Source organism: Mastigoproctus giganteus, chromosome 6 (assembly GCF_048544385.1).
Source record: "Mastigoproctus giganteus isolate SK-2022 chromosome 6, ASM4854438v1, whole genome shotgun sequence".
NCBI lineage: Eukaryota > Metazoa > Arthropoda > Arachnida > Uropygi > Thelyphonidae > Mastigoproctus > Mastigoproctus giganteus.
The window spans coordinates 127,438,900-127,463,590 of NC_143580.1; the positions used below are offsets into that span (position 1 = coordinate 127,438,900).

Here is a 24,691-nt window from a genome sequence, read left to right on the forward strand (position 1 = left end):
ATCATTCACAATATATCTTCTGTTAGTGAGGATGAAGTCTATTTCATTAGTTGTTAATCCATTTGGACTCTTCCATGTCCACTTTCTGTTCACCCTTTTCTTGAAAAAAGTGTTCATTACTGACAGTCCTTGAGATTCTGCAAATTCCACAAGTCTTTCACCTCTTTTATTTCTTTCACCAATTCCAAAATTTCTATAGTTCCCCTTTCTGCGGTGTTTTGTCTTTTTCCAATCTTAGCATTGAATTCCCCCATAATAATAGTGTAGTGGGTTTTCTGCTCATCTAGAAGACTCAATTTTAGTGTACATTTCTTCAACCTCTTCATCATCATGGCTCGATGTTGGTGCATAAATCGTTATAATCTTTAGCTTGTACCTCTTAGAAACCTTGAATATTAGTCTTGACACCCTTGGTGATGTACTTTTGAATTCCAAAATGTTGTTTTTAAAATCTTTATGGACCAGAAACACAACTCCACCTTCACTCCTTTCACTGTTTCCATTGGTGTACAGCAGATTTCCACTTGATAAACTTATAAGTGATTCATTTCTTCTTCTTGTTTCAGCCAAACCAATAATATTCCAATTCACATTTTCTGATTCCTTTTCCAGCTCTAATATCCTGTCTTCACCGATGAGTGATCGTACGTTATAACAGGCCAAGTTCAATTTCCGTGCATGGCAACCTGGTCGTACCCAGAGATTCTTAGCACCCTTTGCTTCCACTCGGATCCTCTCGCTGCCGTAAGAGGGAGAATGAAAGCTGCTGGGGACTGAGGGCCATTTGTATTGTTGTGCTCTCATTGCTGGAGGGTTTGGTCTTTTCCTCTTCACGCTGACCAGGCGTCTTGAAGAGAACCACTCTACACGTTCGTTGCCACCTAAGTGATGTAACAGGGCTTACCTTCGAGAAGGTGTGCATGAGTGGATTTTAGGGAGGCAGGCCAACCGGACTTCTCCTAAATCTTCTGTAATAGAGAGATATTGGATCCGTCAGTGTTTTAGGCTGAGTGTCTGATAACACACAGGATACCTGTTCCCCTCTAAGCTCCTTATATTAAATTAATTAAAGGAGGTGGCAAAGGAAGTAAGCAAATCCTTAGCCATAATTGTGGAGGTCCAAGGAAGCTCTCATAATTAAAGCTAAAGGTTTGCTTACTTCCTTTGCTGCCTCCTTTAATATAAATGGTTAGATCCTGTCCACACCAGGTGCCTTTTTTATGTTTGACTTCAACAATTACAAAATCACTTAGAGCTCCCTGTTAGAGTTTGATAAACCTCTGGCACTCCCCTCATGTGTGAATGTAGATGCAAAATACTCATTCAGTTTATCAGCTACCTGAGCATCAATAGTCAACCCATCTATGTTAAGTGGTCCAATATGATTCATCCCTTTCCTTCTAGAGTTTACATAAGTAAAGAACTCTTTGCTGTTTTTCTTTGCATCCTTTGCCAAAGATTTCTTGTAATCTACCTTTGCCTGCCTAACCTCCTGTATCACCTGATACTTTATATGCATCCCATTCATTTGTATTCTCTGCCACCAGCCTCATTAATTCATCTGACATCCATTTAGGCCTTAACTTTGAACAGTATTTCTTAGTTGGAATGAAAAGCCTAGTAGCCTCCAAAATTAAGTCCCTAACATCATCATCAGTTGATCCCACTGTACAGAATTTAAAAACTGTCTCAGACCCCTGTAGTCACCTTTACGAAAGCAAAAGCCCTTTCCTTTAGCCTCGATGGTAGTTGCATCTTTAAATAATTCCCACATCAGTACATTGCAATCACTGTTATCCAGTGGTTTCTTTATCTGAAAATTCTTAATGCATGAATAATCAATGCTGATAATCAAATCAAGAGTACTGCTTCCTGTTGTTGATTATCTAACATGCTGCTGTAGAAAATAGTCATTCAATAAATCCACAAAGTCTTGTTATTGTTTATTAACTAACCCATAAGTTCCAGTCAATATCCCAAAAGTTAATCTCCCATTATAAGACATCTGATTTACTGGCCCACTCTATTTCTCTGCACAATTGCTCATTATACTCATCAGATTCATTAGGCCTATAACACACACCTACTCTCATTTTTCCTTCCCCAGTGCTTCTGTCACACGAAACAGACTGAACATTGCATTGTCCAACAACATAAATTGGATGCACTTCCTTAGATTTTGTTTCTTAACTAACAGCATAACCCCTCTTCCCTTTCTGTAGACATTGTACTCCCCAAATTCCAATTCTGCACTGCTTATATCTGTGTGACACCATCTCTGATATCCCAACAATATCTGCCTTCGATGTCTTGACTAGCATGGTGTACATGCAAGTATACATGTCTGTTTAGTTACCCTAACATGGCCCATATATTTACTTGTTCCACTATAACTCCTAGCAGTCCTGGAAATCCCCATTACCTTGCTTTCCAGGCTGCTGCTCATTCTAATAGAAGTAGTGCAAGAATCACTTTTGCCTCTACTTGCGGCCACTGGTAACCTTTTAATCTGTGTATTCCCCCCCCCCCAAGCTAGTAGTTTTCTGACCCAACTGACACTGCCTCAATAGCATCAGCAAATATTCTTGCAACCTTTCTATTTAAGTGTGTACCCCATGCCTGTAAAAGCTGTCTCTCCTGTCAACCAGCACAGACAAGGCTGAAAAAATTCTATCCCTTGAAAATAAATATGGACAAATTGTGGTTGAATCATAGAGTTTTTTTATATATATATATAAAATTTCACTGATCATCAAATGAAACTTATATGTCTGCGTGGCATCTAGCAGATGCAACATGAACGTCTTTATTTTTGTTAACTTTGCATTTAGCCAGTGAAATCAAAGCTGTACAGCAAGATTAGGTACGTATCACTGGCATATCACAGATGCCTCATGGCCATGGGAGTTTCCTAGTAGAAAGATAGATGCTTTTGCTCACCTAACATCTCTTAAATGCCAAACAAAAATTTAACATCTCTTAATTAATTATATTAAAATAAAAAACAGAAAATGCTGTATAATTAGAGCATATTATGCTCTAATTATATAGCAAAGAAAAAATATAGGAATATTTATAAGAATAGAAGAAAAATATAGGAAAAAATAGAGGAAGAATTATATAATAAATGGAGCGGATTTGATTTATTTTCAGATTTAATAAAAAAAAAAAAAAAAAATTTTTTTAAAAGTGGTATCTGTCAGGCAGCACCACCATGCTACCAGTTTAAGATTAATATTAAATCAAAGCAAAGGGTTTTTCACATAAAAGTACAGTAATCAAATGTTTCTTTTGATTTCTGATATCAGTTAATGTCCAAAATCACATTTTTTTTATCAACATATGTTTTTCAACAATTCAGTTGAAGGATTCAGTGGGAAACAGATATTTCAGTGGCTTTCCATTAAATAATAATTTGTTTTTTTAAGGCACTTTAAAAATCTTTGTTTTTTTTCTTCAATTTTGTGTTCTCTTATTTCAGGCAATTCTTGACAGTAAACAACATTCTATATCTTATACCTTATCTAGAACCCAAGCTGTCATTGTAGAATATATGCCAGATGATGACATGGATATGTTCCAAGTAAGTAAATATTATATGTCTAATTTAAAATAAACAAGACTAAGAAAGCTTATTAATGTGTATATGTAAATATTAAGTGGTAGCTTTTAACACAAATTGCCTTCATAGCTGATTGGAAAAGCAGGAGTACGCACTTCAGGAGTGACCATGCATCAAACCTGTGCAATTATGTATTTTAACAATCCACAATTTGTGAATCTGATAATAAATTTAAATACTTTTTTTTTTTATTTAACAGCTGAATTAGATGTTGGCTTCTATTTTAAAAATAAAAAGATCATGTCAGACATCCAAAATATTCTCCTTCAGCAAGTTTGCATAAATGACATATTTTTTTCAGCACACTTAAGTTCAACAATGTACAAGTCAGTTGAAATTCAGCGTGTTTTCTGCTGTATCGCCATCCACAGATCCTCCATTGTTTTTGAACATGCGCCTTATCTTTCAGGTATCCCCATACAAAAAAAAATCTAAGGGATTAAGGGCCAGAAACCTTGGATGGTATTCAAAAGCATTCCCCCTACAACCCATCCATTGTTTATGAAATTTCCTGTCCAGACAGTAGTATGAAAATGTAGATGTGTGCCATCCTGTTTTTCAACAGGATGAGTATTGGTGCTACAGAGCTTGAAATTATGCATTTGAGTCTACTTGAAGTTATTTATAGCACTCTCCCATGTGATCTACAATATCATGACGTATCAGTAGGAATAACAGTCTTAAGAAAGGTATATTTGAAAGATTCATTATTTTTGAATAAATACAATTGCGTTATCATTCAAACACAGAACCCACTACAGCATGTGATTATTAAATAACGAAACTGTGCACACAGCCACTATACACCAAGCACCACCTGTAAAACAAGGACACAGCAGTTTACCTTGAATCTTTCCCTAATTGTCCGCCAATTCACATTCCAACATGCTCATTCATTTTGTAGTGAGACAGGTTTTCATTATAGGATCAAACAATAAATCAACCTCAAATTTTTAACAAAACTAAAGGAAACACCAACTGAAAGGTATGAGTTGTTACATCAAGTTTATGAGAAAATACTGTCAACAGCTCACATGTTTGAATGGTATAAAATTTTTTAGAAAGAAGAGAGAATTTGGAAGATTATATACCACCAAGCCTTCTGATATTCAGGAAAACTGATGAAAATGTGGATCAGGTAAGGACACTGATTAGAAGTGATCATCATTTAAGCATGAATGGTTGCATCAGAACTCAATATGGACAAGGAAACAGTTAAACAAATTTTAACTGAAATTTTATGCTTGAGAAAAGTGTGCACCAAGATGGTGCCAAAATTTTTAATGAAAATCACAAAATGAGGGGACTCCAAGTTTGTGAACATGTTTCAAAAAACATTGAAGATGATCCAGACTTCTCAACCATACTACCATACTCCATTATTCAATAAAAACCTATACCAAGCAAATACAGTCAGTCCTCGTATAACACGTGTTTACACTAACGAATTCGATCATACATGATTTATAAATAGGAGAACGATATCGTATATAACACAAACCGAATTCACTTATGCACAATTCACCTTTGTGTTTACAAGAAATGGCAGTCCAATGCGGAATCGCCCCAACTGAACGCAACACGATAGGAATGAAGAGAAGATACTGAAAATGTATTTTTGTTTTTTATATCAGTGAAGGAAAAACACATTTCACCATAATAACATAAAAACCGACACAATTCCAGCTATTGGTATTATCGCAAATGCAATTAGATAGTTTACTACCAGTTTATAACAGATTCCACTAGCAGAAACGCAACTGGAAATTGTTTTTGTTTTATGGTAGTAACCCCAAGAAATGTGCTTTGGTAAAATGTGTTGTTTACTCAGTTACTACACGTGCCAGCTTTGTTTATGTGTAGCAAGCGTACCTCTTCATTTGGTAATTGTGATTTATTCCCTAAAAATGAGTAAAATGCTTAAAAGATGAAAAGGAAGCGTCCTGGTGAAGACACTGCGATTCAGAGAGAAAAAGAAAAGCAATATGGATAGACAGAGGTGGACTAGGTCAAAAATTCTTATCGGGGAAAATTTGTAGTGGCCTCATACTAGCATTTTTGGCCAAACTCACACTGGCCTCTGGTCTAAGTTTCCCCGTTAAGGCTCATGGCCAGTCTGCCTCTGTCCATAGAGAAAAAAATATGAAATTCTGAAATGCTTTGAGCAAAATGAAAGAACATGTGATATTGCTCGTGCTACCGGCCTAAATGAGGCAACGCTGAGAATTAGAAAGAATGCAGAGAAAATAAAAATACCTTTCATAGCAGGAACAACTCAAAGTGTAATAAAATCCATTAGATCAAGACACAAAGGATTGGAAGAGATGGAACGGCTGTCATCTATTTGCATAGAAAATCAAACAAAGAACAAGTTTACTTATGATAGACACAAAAGCATTAGCAATATTTTATTACGTAATAGTCGTAATAAAATACTTGATTATTTATTGTTTGGTAATGTTTTAGTTACAAATGTGTATTCAATCTTGGGTGGTCGGCACATAACCCTATTTTTCCCATAGGGTCTATTATTTATATTGCACAAGGGTTTCTAGGAACACAACTATCATGCTATACGAGGACTGACTGTATCTACTGGAGTGCCACAAGGGGAACCTCCTCTTTACTGCCATTATCTCCCCTTTTATTAGCCAGAGAGCTAGGGGTCTATATTCAGTTGGTATATATTTAAAAATATATACCAATTGAATATAGACCCCTCTGGGATCACAGAGGAAATTAACAGTGTGCTCCTCGCACTAGCAGGCTACCTTAAGCAATTTGGCCTCAACATTAACCCAGCAAAGTCAAAGTGCATGCTGTACTCCTTGAAGAAAGAAACAATGACCATCTCACCCAACATAAATGAAGTTTCCATCCCTGCTGTTCCATGTCATTTAGATTTGGAGGTGAATCCTACTCACCAGAACTAACATCTTCTGACTTTTTTCTCTTTTCTAAAAATATGCTTAAGGGAACCCGTTTTCAATTAAAAGGGCTTACAGAAGATAACTTTCAGAAATGTTTCTATGCTTGGAGGAAACATATAGAACATTGTGTGCAAGCCCATGGCAATTATTTTGAAGGGGATAACTTGTAAGGTACTAAATATATCATTATATTTATTTTATTGCAACAGTGGCCGACCGGGCTAGCCGAGTGGGTAAAGTACCTGCCCGGCAACCCAAAGGTCGCGGGTTCGATTCCCGCCTCGGGCTTGGATCAAAGTACTGCAAAAACCTTGGGAGGTGCAATATGGCCACAGAAGCCGATGCACCAACAACTACCAAATCAAATCAATCATTATTGCGACAGTTTCGTTATATAATACCCACACCTCTTGTTTACTTGCAGTACAGTAACAACATGCATTACGTTCAAATTGCACATTCCAAATTCAAAATGCAAAAATTAAGTTTTGAAAAAATTACAGGGTTGAAGTGAATAATAGTCGCTAAATGTATGTTTTTAATTTTTTTTAAAGCTGTTTCTGCAATTATATGTATAAATAATTTTAGTTTTTACATAATTTAACAGTTTTTTAGTCAGGAATATGGAAGAGGCAACCAGTTTTGTCTTTATATTTTATGACTGTAACAGTTTTTTTTTTTTTTTTTTTTTCTTTCAGCAAATTTATTTATTTTATTATTTTTTTTAAATAAAAGGCATAAAAAAGCTTTTTTTAAATATTTAAATTTTATCATTAGAAATTAAAAAATTAAATAAATAAATACTGATCCATTAAGGAAGGATATATCACTAAAGAAAGGTGAAATATTGACATATTCCAAGCAGAATTTAAAAATTCCAGAAACTGTGACATTGCTTCATGCAGTTACATCATTACTACCTAGATGAATTTTAGGGTAAACCAAAGTTTGTATTAAGCATCATTAGTATAATGTCTTATAATAAATGTTTCGTATTTTGAAATCCCTCACAATGAATTGCCTTCCCCATATACAGTGGATTCCGGTTATTTGGGCCATCGGTTATTCGGGGCAGCCGTTTAATCGGGGCAGGAGACCACAGCACTGGAAATTACCCTACGATTGTCTCAGACTGTACCACGTGGTTCGATCGTATTTCTGGAGGTCACAACCATAAAACAATAAAAACAATTAGCAGTCATCTGTTCATTGGGCTTTTCTGTTAGTGCAATCTATCATAAAAGGATAGTAAACTCAATCTTATTGAATTTGCGATAATACCGACAGCTGGAATTCTGTGGGTTATTATGGTGAAATGTCTTTGCACTTCCATGGAATCTTCAATCATATAAAAAAATTAATTTTCATAATCTTCTCTTCATTCCTATTTTTAAAGCTTCGTAACTTGTTACTTCTTTCTCACTTGCGTGTATCGTGTTACTTGCAATTTGTGTGTGCCGTGTTCTTTGTTATTGATTGCTTAACTTTTTTACTGTTTTAAATTTTAATCCCCCCCGCCCACAAATGTCAGTGAACAGAAATGTCAACTATTTAATATGTACATATTACAGTATTTATTAATTATTCCAATTATCACGTATATTCTTCCAATTTTCACATATCATTTAATTGGTAAGGTAATAAAAGGTAAATTTGTGCTTAATATAGCTTTACTTTTATAGCCTGTGGATAATATTCCTCCTATTTTCGCTAATTAGGATCACTGTTTAATAGAATTAAAATTCAATTCACAAATGTGATCACGATGACTGGCGCTTATTACACATCGTATAGTGAACGGTACTTTACTATTGTGAGTCCATCGTAACGTTATTTGATTATACAGTGATCCAGTTATAAAGTGTGGGGGATCCATTGTATTTTTAACTATTTATGTGAAACTTCGGATAATTGGGGCAGCTGCTTAATCGGGCCAAAATGCACCAGTCCCGATGTGTCCCAAATAACCAGAATCGACTGTATATAGAATAAGTAACACTTCACCATTAGAGAAGTCTGCTATTACTTTTTCTCGTTCAAGAGTATCACATGCAAAGAGATCAAAGAGGAGGAGAAATTCTTGAAGTTAAACATAAGAAAGGCACCTGGGGGTGGATGGGATCTATCCAGTTATATTAAAGAAGGCAGCAAAGGAAGTAAGCAAACCCTTAGCCATAATTATGAGAGCATTCTTGGACTGCTCTCATAATTATATGTATCCCCAATTCACAAAGGAGGATCAAAGGGTAACACGAGTAATTACAGACATGTTAGTTTAACTTCTATGGCAGGAAAAATAATGCAGTCACTGGTTAAAAAAGCATTGCAGGATCATCTAGACAAGACTGCACTAATAAGTCAGACACAACATGGGCTTGTTAACGGGAAGTCTTGTCTTACCAATTTGATTGGATACTATGATGTGGTCACAAAGGAACTGGATGCAAAAAATAATTTTGATATCATACACTTGGATTTCAGGAAAGCTTTTGAAACCTTTGCTCATGGAAGACTACTGTACAAATTGGAGCATTATGGCATTAAGGGCAAGTTGCTACGTTGGTTAAAAGGGTGTTTGAGTGGGAGAAGACAGAGTGGTAATCAGTGGACACTGCTCTTCATGGACTAATGTTATTAGTGGAGTTCACCCAGTGTTCTGTGTTGGGCCCATTACTGTTTTCTGTATTTACCAATGATATTGATGAAGGTATATCAGGCAATTAGGTAAGTTATAGAATTTCTTAAAGTACCGATACGATTGGACTCAATTTCGAATAAAAAGCTTAATAAACGGTAAATAAATTTTCTGTTTATACCCCCGCACGACAGCCAAGTCAGTAGAGTTTACAATAAATCATCAATGCAAATATTTATTGTATTTAGTAGTCGCGGGCTTGAACCCCAGTCCGCTCAAGGAACATGCACTCTCGCACCTTAGATAATCTGTTGTTGTTACATGAAGTAGGATGGATGAATAATTTTGAGGTTTAAGAGGTTTTGAATAATTTAGAGTTTGAAAAATAAGTTAATTAGTAAGGATACGGAATTAAAATATGCTCAAGGAAGTAGAAGTTACTAGGGACGAAGCACAATTTCGTCCCTGGTTGTCATTGAAGAATTAATTAAAAATTTTAAAATATGAAACTGGTGAAGCCAAAAGTCATAAACGACTGACTTTCGTTTTTTAATGTCATCAGTTGGCAATACTAAAGTGAGAAGAGAACGTGTGTTTTAAAGACTTCTATGTTCCCGTGATGCTCTTTGTGACATGCAGGAATCTTAAGTGTGTGAGATTCCAGACCGGGGAAAGGTTGGAGGGTAGTTTCGCATTTATGACATTTAGTTTGATGTGATGGCGGCACCATTCTATAATAAGGGCTTCGTATTGAAAAATTTTGTAACTAGATTTTAATTTTGTGATGGTAATGGCAGAATTAACTAAAGTGGTGTGGTTGTGGGAATGTACGTGTAGTGTAAGCTCGGTACTGGATTGTCCTGTTCTAAAGCTGTTATAATGACAATAAGCCCGTGTGTTAGAAGTTTTTGTGGAACCGTATCTGGTAGTGGTGCTTCCAGGCATTGCAATTTTGCTGACATTTAATACAGTTCTTCACAAGATGACTTATCTGTTGAATTACAATATCTTACAAAAAAGTTAAAAATGTCCAGGAAATATCCGTTCCAATTAATCCAACACATAATTTCCGTCGCCAAGAATAACTCCAACAATTTATCCAAACACAACACAAAAAGGAGCACGCGCATCATTCTCCCTTTTCACAGTAGTCTCGCTAGACAATTCCGTCAAGTGTTCGCAGGCACTTATATTTTCTTCGTATAACAAATTAGGATCACTATTTAATACATATAAATACCCAATAAATGACATGAATAATATTGTATATTAAATGTCAGAAAAATTGCAATGCCTGCTACATCGGAAGCACCACTACCAGATACGGTTCCACAAAAACTTCTAACATACGGGCTTATTGCCATTATAACAGCTTTAGAACAGGACAATCCAGTACCGAGCTTACACTACACGTACATTCCCACAACCACACCCCTTTAGTTGATTCTGCCATTACCATCACAAAATTAAAATCTAGTTACAAAATTTTTCAATACGAAGCCCTTATTATAGAATGGTGCCGCCATCACACCAAACTAAATGTCATAAATGCGAAACTACCCTCCAACCTTTCCCCGGTCTGGAATCTCACGCACTTAAAAGATTCCTGCATGTCACAAAGAGCATCACGGGAACATAGAAGTCTTTAAAACACACGTTCTCTTCTCACTTTAGTATTGCCAACTGATGACATTAAAAAACGAAAGTCAGTCGTTTATGACTTTTGGCTTCACCAGTTTCATATTTTAAAATTTTTAATTAATTCTTCAATGACAACCAGGGACAAAATTGTGCTTCGTCCCTGGTAACTTCTACTTCCTTGAGCATATTTTAATTCCGTATCCTTACTAATTAACTTATTTTTTAAACTCTAAATTATTCAAAACCTCTTAAACCTCAAAATTATTCATCCATCCTACTTCATGTAACAACAGCAGATTATCTAAGGTGAGTACTGTTTATTAAGCTTTGCTATTTGAAATTGAAGTATATCAGGCTTAATGTTTAAGTTTGCAAATGATACAAAGGTAGGCAAGGTTGTTAATGACAGTATGCTACTTCAACAGGATCTAGAAAAGTTGAGCAGGTGGGCTGAGAAGTGGCAACAGAAGTTTTAACATTGATAAATGCAAAGTACTGCATATGGGTATAAGTAACCCCAGAGAAACATATGAACTGTGTGGTACTACACTCAGGGTGGTAGAGAATGAAAGACCTGGAGGTAATTGTGCAGTCAGATATAGTTTTCTGAACAGTACAGACAGGCTGCCAGAACAGGTCATGAGGTCTTGTCAATGATATACAGGAATTTTGCTAGTATGGATAAGGAAGTGATCACCCCTTTGTATAAGCAATGGTCTGGAGGCCTCATTTTAGGAAGGATGTAGAGTTGTTAGAGCGAGTACAGAGAAGGGCAACAAGATTGGTGAGAGGAATGAAGGGGTTCTCTTACGAAGAAGGGCTCTTAAGTTCTGCAAATTGCAGCATCTGGAGACTATACACCTGGCAGGTGATCTGATTGAGGTGTATAAGGCCTTGAATGGGTTGAGCAGGCTCAATACTGATGGGATTTTTCCTCTTTCTGAGATTACGAACCGGGGGGGCATAAATTCAAATTGAGGAAAGATGGGTGTAGAATAGATGTGTAGAAATTTGCCTTTAGTCAGCTGGTAGTTGATTGCTGGAAAAACTTCCATCTGCCATTGTGGAAGTTGGGAACTGAAATAAATTCAAGGAACAACTGGACAAACTTTTAGAGTGAAGGAGTTTTTTTTTTTTTTGCTGATGCTGTATAAGCTTGCTTTCTTGCATCATATGCCTCTACTAATGCTAACATACACAGCACCATTTCAAAGCTAAATTTGGCCTCTAATTATTAGGCAGGTAGGTACCCAAAGGTATAAATACTAATGACCCAGTTGTGACTTATTTACTCAATATGGGAGATGCAGAAGGCTACCAACTATGTAAGATTAAAATTGTTACGTTAGTATAATTGTATCATTGCATAGTTCAACTCTAAGACAAACTGAAGTTCATATGTTAAGCATCATTATCATAACTTTTTGTTGTGAAATACTTGAACGAGTTGCCTTCCTCTTATATATCAAATAAATAACACTTCCCTATTAGAGAAGTCTGCCGTTACTTATCCTCTTAATTTTGGAATAAAAAAACTGCAGTGCTTAGAAGGACCCAAATAGACAGTAGATAAAAGCACAAAGTTGGTAGAAAGGAAAGAAAGATGGACACAAGGCAGGAAGATGCCATCCAAAATAGAAAAAAACAGATTTGTTAGTGTCAAACACTACAATCAAGTGTTTATAATTTTGCAGCATATAATCTTATTAGCAGTATGACCTGGAATGAATTCTTAATCAGTTTATACATTTTATAGTAAAAAAAAAAATTAAAATAACTTCACCTTTAAACCTGCCAGTTTTTTTTTGTTTTTTTTTTAAATTCCTCGGAAACTTCCATTTAGAGAATTGTTATTTTTGGCTGAGAATGGTGTAATCTCCTGTTGCTGTTGCTTTTAGAATTCCTGGATTATAAACAAGCTCTTTCAGAAAATTGAGCCGTTTTCCACGTGATCTACAATTTAAATAAAGGAGTTATTTAATCTTTCATGTTTAAATTATCAAATATGATGGCTTGGCAACTTCCATGTAATACTCAAGCTTTAGACGCTGTATCTCCCTTTCTTATTTGATGTGCAAGGTTTATCTCACCTAGAATCATCCCCAATGATCTTATATCCATCTCTGAAATACTGCCATTCAGATATACAACCTTTTGATAAAGTCTGCTTACCATATGCATTAACTGTCATTTCATCGGTCTGCAAGGCTGATTTATGAAAAAATAAATAAAATTTTATAGACAGTTGTTCAAAAAAGCAACATTACTTATCAACAACAGATAAAAATAAAAGTTTTTTTTTTTTTTTTTTTTTTGCACCTGAATAACCAAAATATCTCAAAAAATAAAAAAAAAAACCCTATAATAAATTTTAATGGGTGGGGTGAGAAAAACACTTTATCACCCCGCCCATTCAGGAATTGTGGATACTCTAAGGTAGCAATATGAATTGTTAACTGAGTTACATTTCCATTAACCTAAACATGTCTTTGCAATAGTAGCACTATAAAATAGCAAATATTCCTCAAACAACTTGATTCAACATCTCAAAAAACAACTCGGAAATTTCCCAAAAGCAAGAAAACAAGTTTCTATCTGTTGGATCCCCAGCCATGTTGGAATCACAGGAAATAATCATGCAGACCAAGCTGCTAAAAATCCAGATCTTTATACACATGATAACCTTCAGTTCATACCTTATACAGATTATAGAGACATCTTTTGTGCCAAATATATTTCCATTTGGACACAACTTTGGAGAGAACAGCCATGCAATAAACTCCACAAAATAAAAAAATATGCGTTTATGGCATTCTAGTTCACGTATGAATAGATGGGAAGATGTTATATTGATAAAACTGCATATTGGGCATACCTTCCTCACGCACAAATATCTGCTTCTAGGAGAAGGTCCTCCACTCTGTGTGCCAGATACAACTCACAGTAAGGCCATTCTGATTGATTGCCCATCCTATTTAGCCATCCATACCATCTCCTTTCGATCATTAGTAAACTTGCAAGCTCCTCTGACTTTCATCCATATACTTTGTGACAAGGCAAACCTAAGTGAACTCTTTGTGTATATTAAACATTTTAGATAGTATGAATCAGAGCTGTACTACTCAATATGTTCTACGTTGATAATAATATTAGTAAAATAATAAGAGGAGTTTACCTCAATATAGTGCATAGAACACTTCCGTATGATACCCTCCAGAAATTAAAACGGAAAAAACGAAAAAATCGACAACTTACCGGTACATTAGAGTAAATAAAGTGAATAACATAAAAGATAACATTAGAGTGAATAACGTAAAAGAAACGCGACTTCCTAAATTGAATAGGCATGACAGTTCAGCTTTACGAGAACTTCGGGGAAATAAGGACATTATTATACAGAGGGCAGATAAAGGAGATACAGTGGTAGTACTAGATAAACATGATTATATTAATAAGTTAGATTCAGTTGTGTCAGATACCTCCACTTATCGTGAAGTAGATCCGGCACTATTTACCAATTTGGTCAATCAATACAATAAAACGTTAACCACGTATCGAAAAAACGACTACATTACTATGGTTCAGTTAAAGGAATTGAAGGCCAGAACATACAATATTCCTGCACTTTTCAGTCAGGTAAAATTACACAAGACTGGGTTTCCTATTCGACCCATTGTTTCCTACAGGAACTCGGCATTTTCATCCTTAGCCACACATGTATATAACATTATAAAACCCTTTAGACAGTTAATACAATTTGGAATTAAGAACTACGATACATTATTTAATAAGCTTAAAGACTGTAGACTCGGCGACAATGACAATTTATTCTCACTAGATGTTACCTCATTATATACGAATGTAAACGTTGAATACACATTAGATGTTATTTGTGATATGTTAAAAAAAAAAAAAACTCAACACCGATTAATTATACGAAGCTACCTATTAAGGAAATTTTTCACTTAATTAAACTGTTAGTTGAGGCAAACTACATCACCTTTCGAGACAAGGTGTACAAACAAATTTTTGGATTACCAATGGGTTTGAGCCTGAGTGGCTTAATGTCAGAGATCTACCTCTAAACGATTGAGCAGATACATTTGACACCGTTTCGAACCCGTATCACATACTATGGGAGGTATTTAGACGATGTTCTAGTTATTACCGATAGTAATACTATCCAAGACATTTTACATTCGTTTAATAATATTCATTCTAGACTCAAATTTACATTGGAAAGGGAAGATACAGATACAAAGTCATTAAACTTTCTAAATTTCACGCTTACCCGGGACTCGAACAAAATACAATTTAGCATCTATCGAAAACCTACAAACACCGGTATGCTTCTACATTATAATAGCTATCACCCGTTCACCTACAAAAGATCGATTATCTTTAATCAATTTCTTAATGCTTATAAATATTCAACGACGGATTCTGCTTTGGACTCAGAAATACAAATATTAACTAGCAGATTCTTAAACAGGGGTTATTCCATTACCACAATAAACCGAATTAGGGTACAAGCTAAGGATAGGATGCAAAATACTACACCAATCAACAATAGTAATATAAAAAATACTTTTTTTCTGTCCCATATGTTGAACAGTGGCACAAACAGCTTAACAGACTCTTTAAAGATACCGAATTTAAAATTGTAGCTAGGCCAATAGGGAAGTTACACACTATACTGAATAATCGCTTGTTTCTTTCAGTGTTCACAACACAAATTAATGATCTGGTATACAACATTTCTTGCGGTGATTGCGACTCATCTTATCAGGGTTCGACCCGATTTTCTCTTAATATTCGTGTAAATCAACATGAAGCCTCAGTTCGTGCTTCTCATTCAGCAGCGTCAGAATTAGCCTTTCATGCCATTAACGAAAAACATACTTTTTTATTTAACAATGCCAAAATACTTAACGTTCACCGTAATTAATTATACGCGACTATTAATTGCAGAAACCGTTGAAATTAAATTACACGAGAATTTGGTTAATGTTCGGCGGCCATATTTGGTCTCTGATGCGTGAACCTGCATGCGCGAAGACAAATAATATCTATTTAAGTATCAGGTTTAATCCGATTCGTTAATTTTCATTCCTGTGATCACGACATACGGTCAAAGCATTGTCAGCTTCAGGAAGGAAAATCGTTTTGAATATTTTCATTAGATTCTTTTAATTGCGTTAATTTGATTTTTAATTGTTTTAAATTGATTTGAATTGTGTTAAGCCGACCGGGCTAGCCGAGTGGGTAAAGTATCTGCCCGGCAACCCAAAGGTCGCGGGTTCGATTCCCGCCTCGGGCTTGGATCAAAGTACTGCAAAAACCTTGGGAGGTGCAATATGGCCACAGAAGCCGATGCGCCAACAACTACCAAATCAAAAAAAAAAAAAAAAAAAAAGAAAAAAAGAATTGTGTTAAATTGTTTATTTAATTATTTATATTTTACTCTAATGTACCGGTAAGTTGTCGATTTTTTTCGTTTTTTCCGTTTTAATTTCTGGAGGGGTTTTTTTTTTTTTTTTTTTTATGAGAACCCCAAACACGAGAGGTATTATAACCTATAGTACTTAGTACCGTGCTTGGGTTGGAGGTTGAGAAGACGAAAGAAGATATTTGTTGATATTGGACTTGAATTTCTGTAGATTGTAATTTTCAGGAAATACATATGAAGGAAGGTTGTTCCAGAAAACGGCAGTTGAATGAATAAATGAGGAAGATGAAAAGTTGGTTCTGTGGGTTTGAAGTTGGACAGTAAATGGATGTTGGCTGGTGGCGGCACGTGTTCGGACTGTTTTGAAAGAGAGAGCGGGAATTATAGAAGCCAATTCAGAAGAACAGTGCCCATGGAAGTATCTGTAGAAGAGGCATGCAGCAGAAACAGTGCATCTATGAGAAAGCGAGTGGAGAGACTCTGTTAGAGATGAATCATTAATTAACCTAACTGCCCTCTTCTGAATGGAATCAAGAAGCCTGAGAGAGGTTTTGGGGGCACCACCCCAGATGTGGGAACAATATTCCATGGCAGGGCGGATTTGCGATTTATACAGAGTGAGCAGCTGTTTGGGAGAAAAGTAACGCCGAGAGCGAAAGAGAAAACCAAGTTTTTTAGATGCAGAGGAAGCAATATTTGTAATGTGCTTGTGCCAAGAGAGATTAGAAGTCAGGGTAATCCCCAAAAGAGATATATCATTTTGCCTAGAAATCGGAGTGTCACTAAAGATAAGCATAGGAGCAGAAGAATCCTTTTTGCGAGATATAAGACAAGATTGAGTTTTAGAAGGGTTGAAATCAACTAAGTTGTCTTTGCCCTACTGGAGAATTACCTGAAGATCGGCATTTAAGGAATTGGCAACAGATTTTCGAGAACTTGAAGCTGATTGAGCTGGACAAGGTTTCTCAAAATGGAAAGTTGAATGCAATGTGCTATCATCGGCAAACCTATGGATAGGATTTCCAGTCAATGGAAGAAGGTCATTGATATACAAGAGGAAAAGAGTGGGGGAAAGAACTGAACCTTGGGGGACACTGGCATTAGTGGAGAAGTTAGAAGACAGAGAGCCATCTACCATCACCCTCAGTGAGCGATCAGAGAGAAAACTGGATAACCAATTACTAAAAACAGTGGGCAAACCATAAGATGGAAGCTTGTTTATGCCAAACACGATCAAAAGCCTTTGAGATGTCAAGAGCAACTACTTGTGTTTCACCGAACCTTTCCATTGAATTAGTCCATAAATGGGTAACATAAGCCAGAATATCACCAGTGGATCGACACTGACGGAATCCATACTGGCGATCGTTGATCAGGCGGAAGGTTTCTAGGTAGTTTAAGAGTTGGCGGTTAATTGATTTCTCCATTACTTTAGAAAGAGTAGAAGTAATTGCAATGGGACGATAATTGGATGGGAGGGATTTGTCACCCTTTTTAGGAACTGGCTGGATATGAGCAAATTCCCAAGCAGAAGAAAAAACACCTTTGGAATAAGAAAGTGAAAAAAGGCGGCAAAGAATAGGAGTAAGTTCAGGAGCACAGGTTTTGAGAACAAGTGGAGAAATACCATCAGGACCTGGAGCTTTCTTAGCATCAAGATTCATCAAAATCCTTCTGATATCCTTTTGACGGAAGACCACAGGAGGCATTGAATGGAGCGTGTTAGGAATGGTGGGAGGTGTTTTACCAAGATCATTAATACATGAGCTCGAAGAAAAATGGGATGCTAGCAGGTCAGCTTTATCCTTGGCTGAAGTGACAACAGAACCATCTGGTTTGGACAGAGGTGGGAGCAGAGATGGGCAAAAGTTGCGGCCAATAGCTTTGGCAAGAGACCAGAATGCTCGGCTACCATTAGGGCAAGAAGCAAATTTTCTACTCTTAGCCTGTTCAAACTCTAGTTTGGACTGATTAATAATACAGAAGGGTATCATACAGAAGTGTTCTACGCACTATGTTGAGATAAACTCCTCTTATTATTTTACTAATATTAAACATTTTAGAATAACACATACACTTTGATATTATATCCATAATTCAGTCAAATGAATATAGGGACTCTGACAGGCACATCTTGGCCATAGTTGCCCTTGTGTCATGAAACTTACATAACAACTAAACATGTCTAAACTGATCCTGTGCCCTTATATCTATTTTCCCCTGTATTGCTATCTTTATAAAATGTGGGATAACCACATTTTATAGAGCTAGTAATGTGTACCCTCTCCTTCATTAACCAACAGTTATAACTTTTGATTGTCACCACAAATTTCAATTTTCCTTTAGTTTTGAAATAGAGCATTAATAGTTTTACCACCACGCCTGAAACTATTTTATATTTAAATGTCTGATAATCTTATTATTATAGTGCAACCTTCAGAAGTAAAGATTGCCACTTTTTTTGACAATAAATATCTAACAATACGCGAATTGTCAAAATTCAAACACAGATTAGTGTTCTCCCCAGGACCTATCGAATGTGCGCACCACCCGGTGAATTTAACTGACTGCTCGGGTAAAATTTAAGCAATTCTCATGGTACTTCTCACTGACCTTGATCAATATTAATTTGACCATACTATGCGATCGAAATCAATGTGACAGGAGCATATAGTGTTAAATTATGCAATTAATTTTTGCTCTTGATCACATTTATAAATAACAGAAAATTTTATAATATTATACTTCCCCACCCAGCAAGTTGATAATGCCACCTGGCTGGCAAAATTTTCTTGGGAGAACACTGCAGGTAAATGGCGACTTCTTGGCCACAAGCTTTTTGCCAATTTCTCTGTGATTAATTTTCTTAATAACTTTATTGTGTTATTTTCTTATTTTACCTGCTTGAACCATTGGTTAAAATTTAGAAACATGAAACAGACCCGCAACAAAATTCAAAGAAATTAACAGAAAACCCGCTTTGTCACTTTGCCACTGGCTTTCCCATTAAAAAAAAAGAAAGAAAGAAAAATGAAACCAATAAAATAAAGAAGATAGAAAAAATAAACATAAGTACAAATACTGCATACAAATGCAGTAACAACAGCCTTTGGGTTCCAAGTCTCAGAATCCAAAACCTGACTTGATGATAGAATTTAATAATATCACCATTTTAATATTAACATTGGAAATGATTAGGTCAAAAATATATATAAAAATTTATAATCTTTAAAACTGGCATAGATTCTTGCTCTCTTTCTTGGACATTTGCAGGCTGTGAATAGTGTTAAATTTTTTTAGGCACTATTCACATTTCTTTTTTTCTTTTCATTTTTTTTTTTAATTCATAATTGTGATGATCACTGAAACTGTGGCAAATCCCCACTCTGCACATATGTTTTCTTTACAGACATTTACAATAAGAAGAAAAATTGAGACTAGTATTTTTTTATCCAACTTTTCTTCTTCATATAGGTATTTAATTAATTATTTTCAGATTTTTTTTTTATTACTAGTGTTAATTTCCATGAAAAATGAGGGGTGTAGAAAAATTTTATAGGGGAAAGAATGGCTCTCTGTTGTAAATAATTTTTCATATTGTATATTATTAATATAAAAATAAATACTGTGTGTGTGTGTGTGTGTGTGTGTGTGTGTGGTCACTGAACCTTTCTGATTTATGTGCATGTGGGGTCATCTCACACCCACATGCACATAAACTGCATTGGCATCTTAGTCTTATAATCTCTGAAGTAATTTAAGATACTCTTCTGTTTAAAAAAAAAAAAAAAAAATGTTTTATGCTCTTTATTTTTCATCCATTGTAGATTGGGCGTTCTTCAGAAAGTCCCATAGATTTTGTTGTGATGGACATTATTCCTGGAGACAAACTTGGTGAATGCAAGGTAACACAAAGTACAATTTCCAGGTTTGCATGCCGTATATTGATAGAAAGAAGTGGAAGTCATATTTCAAGAGTCTATGCTGCTGGATTTGATAATTCTCGCAACATCTTCTTAGGGGTAAGCCACTTATACGTTATATCATTTTACATTTTCATTCAGAAAGATCTTTTGCATTTACTTCATCTTTACTAATGAATTACAGTTAGTTCCCAAATACAAGTATAGTACTATTATGAACCAGACTACCATCGATGTACTATGCTATAATTCATTGATTTGCCAAAAATTCCCAATGTGATTTTATTTTTATTTATTTATTATTTTTCTTATATAGGAAAAAGCAACTAAATGGCAACAAAACAGTGAAATAGATGGCCTCACAACAAATGGAATTCTCATTATGCATCCTAGAGGGTCATTTTGTGGTGGTTCTACGCCTGGTATCTGGAGAGAAATTTCTGTTGGTGGTGGAGTTTATGCATTGAGGGAATCCCGATCTGCACCTCAAAAAGGCTTGAAGGTTTTCTTTTCTTTTTGAGAATTTGAAACTAGAATAAAATTTTGGGATAGGAAAAAAATTCAAATGCTCCTGTTGTATAGATATGTTTTCTATGTATATGTTAGGAAAAAAGTTCTTCCTCATAAAATCTTCAAAGTTAAAGTGTTTGAATATATAATGGAATATATAATTGAAGTAATGGAATATTTACTCTTTCTCAGATGGTACATTCAGGAAGACATAAATTGAAAATGGTTGGTTGCAGAATGTATGGAAATTTTTATTCAGCCAGATAGTAATTGCTTGTTGTAATTTAAACTGACCACTTCCACACCTAGCATTATGGAAGTGGTTAGTTTAAATAAATTAAGGTTTGGACAGATTTTAAGTTCAATATCACCACTTCATTTAATGGAGACTATGTGGCAGTGATGTTTGGCCTCCATACAAATGATCAGAAATCACACCATCTTTTCTATCATTTATTGAGTATGACTCTTAACATTATAATAAATATAATGATAAAATCTGACATTCCTTATATTTTAAGGACACCGCTTTAGAATAAACAATTAATACAGGGCAGGCAGTCACCAAATCTGTTGGTAACTCTAAGAGACATCAGAATCAGATAGTGACCTTTGCCGCCTTGACTCTGCCAGCTAGTAACTGGCAAGAGTCTGAGTCTTTTGAGGCCATGTTATGTCAAGTATTCCCGTGTTTATGCCATCCAAAAATTTCATTAATTGATGTATGATTCCCTCCTCTACTTTTAATCTCATCTACTTCAACACATCATAAATAGTCAACCTAATGGGAACAAGCTTGTCTCAAAAATAACTAAGCCTTCCAAAACTTCCTTATTCATTTCACAAATATTCATGCTCTCAGTTATAATCTCAATAATGTCCATTTACAATTGCTAAGCCCCACTTACTTTTTCTACCACTCCTCATTTTGCCCAATTAAATCTACTATTATATCATATTTCTTGATTCTCCTACTCTCATATCCATCTTCAACAATGCTCACAAGAGAAATGTGCAATCATGTCATTCCAATTTTTTTTTTTTTTTAACTTTATGAAGATAAAGTATTCCTTAAATGAAGTAAAATGATTAGCAGCCTCAGTACAGCCTAGTTTTCAGAAATATCAAGAAAATCAAGGGAAGATTTTCCTTGCTTCTTATCTCAATTTGTAGTGTTTGCTGGTATCAGTCTTTGTAATTTAGGGATTAAAATGAAATTTATAATTTTCAAAGTGGTGAATCTGCATTTCACTTACAGTTCTTTAAAGGAACCCTTGTGGATATGCATCATGCTTGTGTAAATTTTTCCCACACATTTGAGCCCTGCACTGTTTCTGAATACGTGAGAACCACTTGACACCCATCTAGAACTGACCTTTGGCATGAACAAGTGTTCATAGAGGATGGCAAGTACTAGCCCCTCAGGGATTATTGCATTCATAGACACTTTCATACATCAGTCCTTCATAACCAGGTCTTCAATTTTTTAGCACATCTCTGGAGTTATCACTTTCATTGGTCATCCTGAGTGGGAATCATCTTTTGTGGATTCTCAAGCCAAAATAGAATATTAATATTTTATTAATAATATAACACACATGAAAGTATAGATGGATAGGTGAAGGATATGTGTAGAAAATGAAACCATTTATTAGATTACTATCTCTGGCTAGAGTATATTCCTCTGGCAAACAAAAGCTAGATTTTTGGAAGAAAGATCGCATAGGAGAGGGATGCTTTTTCCCAAAATTATGTCTCAAATTTTTCATTTATAGTGCTAGATTATATTCATGACTGAAACAACAGGGAAAGGGGGGGGAAACAGACTGATTCGTGGCCTTCCATGAATTTTTATCCATCTTTTTTAGAAAGATTGCAGTGATATTATGCAGTTCCAGAGTATGCAACTATTGCTGAATAATTAGTAATATTCAGGGATAGATGTTCATTCCAACAATATATTCCAAGTAGGATGGCAAAATATGGGCTGAAGCTATTTCTCTTATGTGATGCCAGGACATATGACATGTTGAACATGGAAGTTTATGTAAATGCACCCTGGACTATATATGCACCTGATCAAACACAACCCTTGATGTAGTGATGTGGCTTATATTCCAGTTGATGATGCTAACCATAATTTGACTGCGAATAATTGATTATGTGGTATACCTCCGATTCTCAAATTATTGGGGGGAAAAATGTTATTAGTGTTCACACACTTTACAAAAGTAAATGTGCAGCAGAATTGTAAACCTACTGGTACATGGGCTAACCAACAGCTTTGAGCTCAAAAAAAGAGCACTACTGTTCTGTTCTGTATGTGCCCTAACGTTTTGTGACGGTACCATTGCGTACCGTCACAAAAAAAAGCACCGCAAATAGCTATAAAGGGAAATAGAATGGACCAGTAAACTGGAATGTTTTATAATGGAGGATTTTAACTTTCCAGATATTGACTGGAACTTATGAATTAGTCAATAAGCAGCAACAAGACTTTGTGGATTTATTGAATGATTGTTTTCTACAGCAGCATGTTAAATAATCAACAACAGGAAGCAGTACTCTTGATCTGATTATCAGCAGCGCTTCTTCATGCATTAAAAATCTGCAGGTAAAAGAACCACTGGGTGGCAGTGATCAGTGTATTGTTGTGGGATTTACTTAAAGATGTAAGTACCATCAGGGGTAAAGTAAAGGGCTTTTGCTTTTGTAATGATGACTAATAGTGATCAGAGAAAGATGTTTTTTTTTTTTTTAATTCAATGCAATGAGATAAACTGATGTTACCAACAGCAAATTTACTGTGGGAGGTATTCAGAGAAGTAATCATACTAAGCTTTTCATTCCAACTAACAAATACTGTGCAAGTATTGTTAGTTAGTTCATGTGACATCCATTAAGGATTTCAGATGAACTGATGAGACTTGTAACCCAGAAAAAAAAAAAAAGGTATGGGATGCATTTAAAGTATTAGGTGATACAGAAGCCTGGGGTCGAAATAAACTTAAAAAAAAAATACATCATATTAGTTGATTCGTCTGGCATACATGAAGGATGTTAAATGAACTAATGAGACTTGTGACAGAAAAAAAAAGTGTGGGATGGATATAAAGTATCAGGTGATACAGAAGCCTGTGGTAGATATAGACCAGTCTGCAGTCAAGTCACAAAAGAGATTGAACAATTGAAGATGGATTATGAGAAATCTCTAGTAAAGAATGCAAAGGAAAGCAGCAAATTTTCTTTGCTTATATTAAGTGTATAAGGAAAGAAGGGGCTGAATCACATTGGTCCAATGGTCTTAACTGTTATTGATCCTGCTCAGGTTGCTGACAAGTCGAACAGGTATTTTTTCCATCTCCATTCACACAGGGAGAATTCTTTAGGGAAGGGATTGCCAGAAGGTTATCAAACTCTAACAGGATCTAAATGACTTTGTGATAATTAACAGGAAATTGGAAGAGAAATTGTTGAAGCTAAATTAAGCTAAGCTAAGTTAAGGTCTAAAAAAGGCACCTAGGGTGGATAGGATCTATCCAATTATATTAAAGGAGGCAGCAAAGGAGGTAAGCAAACCCTTAGCCATTATTATGAGAGCATCTTTGGATTCATGGGAGGCCCACTGTGTGGATTGCAAATATGCAAATGTGTCCCCAATTGACAAATGGAGAACAGAATGTGATGAATAATTATAGACATGTTATCTTAACTTCTGTTTCAGGGAAAATAATGAGAGCCACTGGTTAAAGAAGTAATTCTGGACCATCTAGACAGAGTGCAATTATACTTCAGTCACACATGGGTTTGTTAAGGGAGATATCTTGTCTGATCAATTTGATTGGATTCTATGATGTAGTGGCAAAAAGAAGTTGGTGCAAAAAATAATTTTGATATCATATACGTGGATTTCAGGAATGCTTTTGATACAGTTCCACATAAAAGACTGCTGTATAAATTGTAGCAGTGTGGCATTGAGGG

General features: G+C 35.5%; 1 protein-coding gene across 2 annotated transcripts in view; it reads left to right on the forward strand.

Moving 5' to 3' along the window:
• Pli (E3 ubiquitin-protein ligase pellino) overlaps positions 1-24,691 on the forward strand; it is a 189,349-nt gene that overhangs the window by 106,373 nt on the left and 58,285 nt on the right. For both annotated transcript variants that reach the window (XM_090375329.1, XM_090375328.1), the window contains exons 4-6: positions 3,482-3,583; positions 20,105-20,299; positions 20,517-20,702. In XM_090375329.1, the coding sequence (XP_090231455.1) occupies positions 3,482-3,583; positions 20,105-20,299; positions 20,517-20,702 (483 nt within the window). The remainder of the gene's footprint in view (positions 1-3,481; positions 3,584-20,104; positions 20,300-20,516; positions 20,703-24,691) is intronic.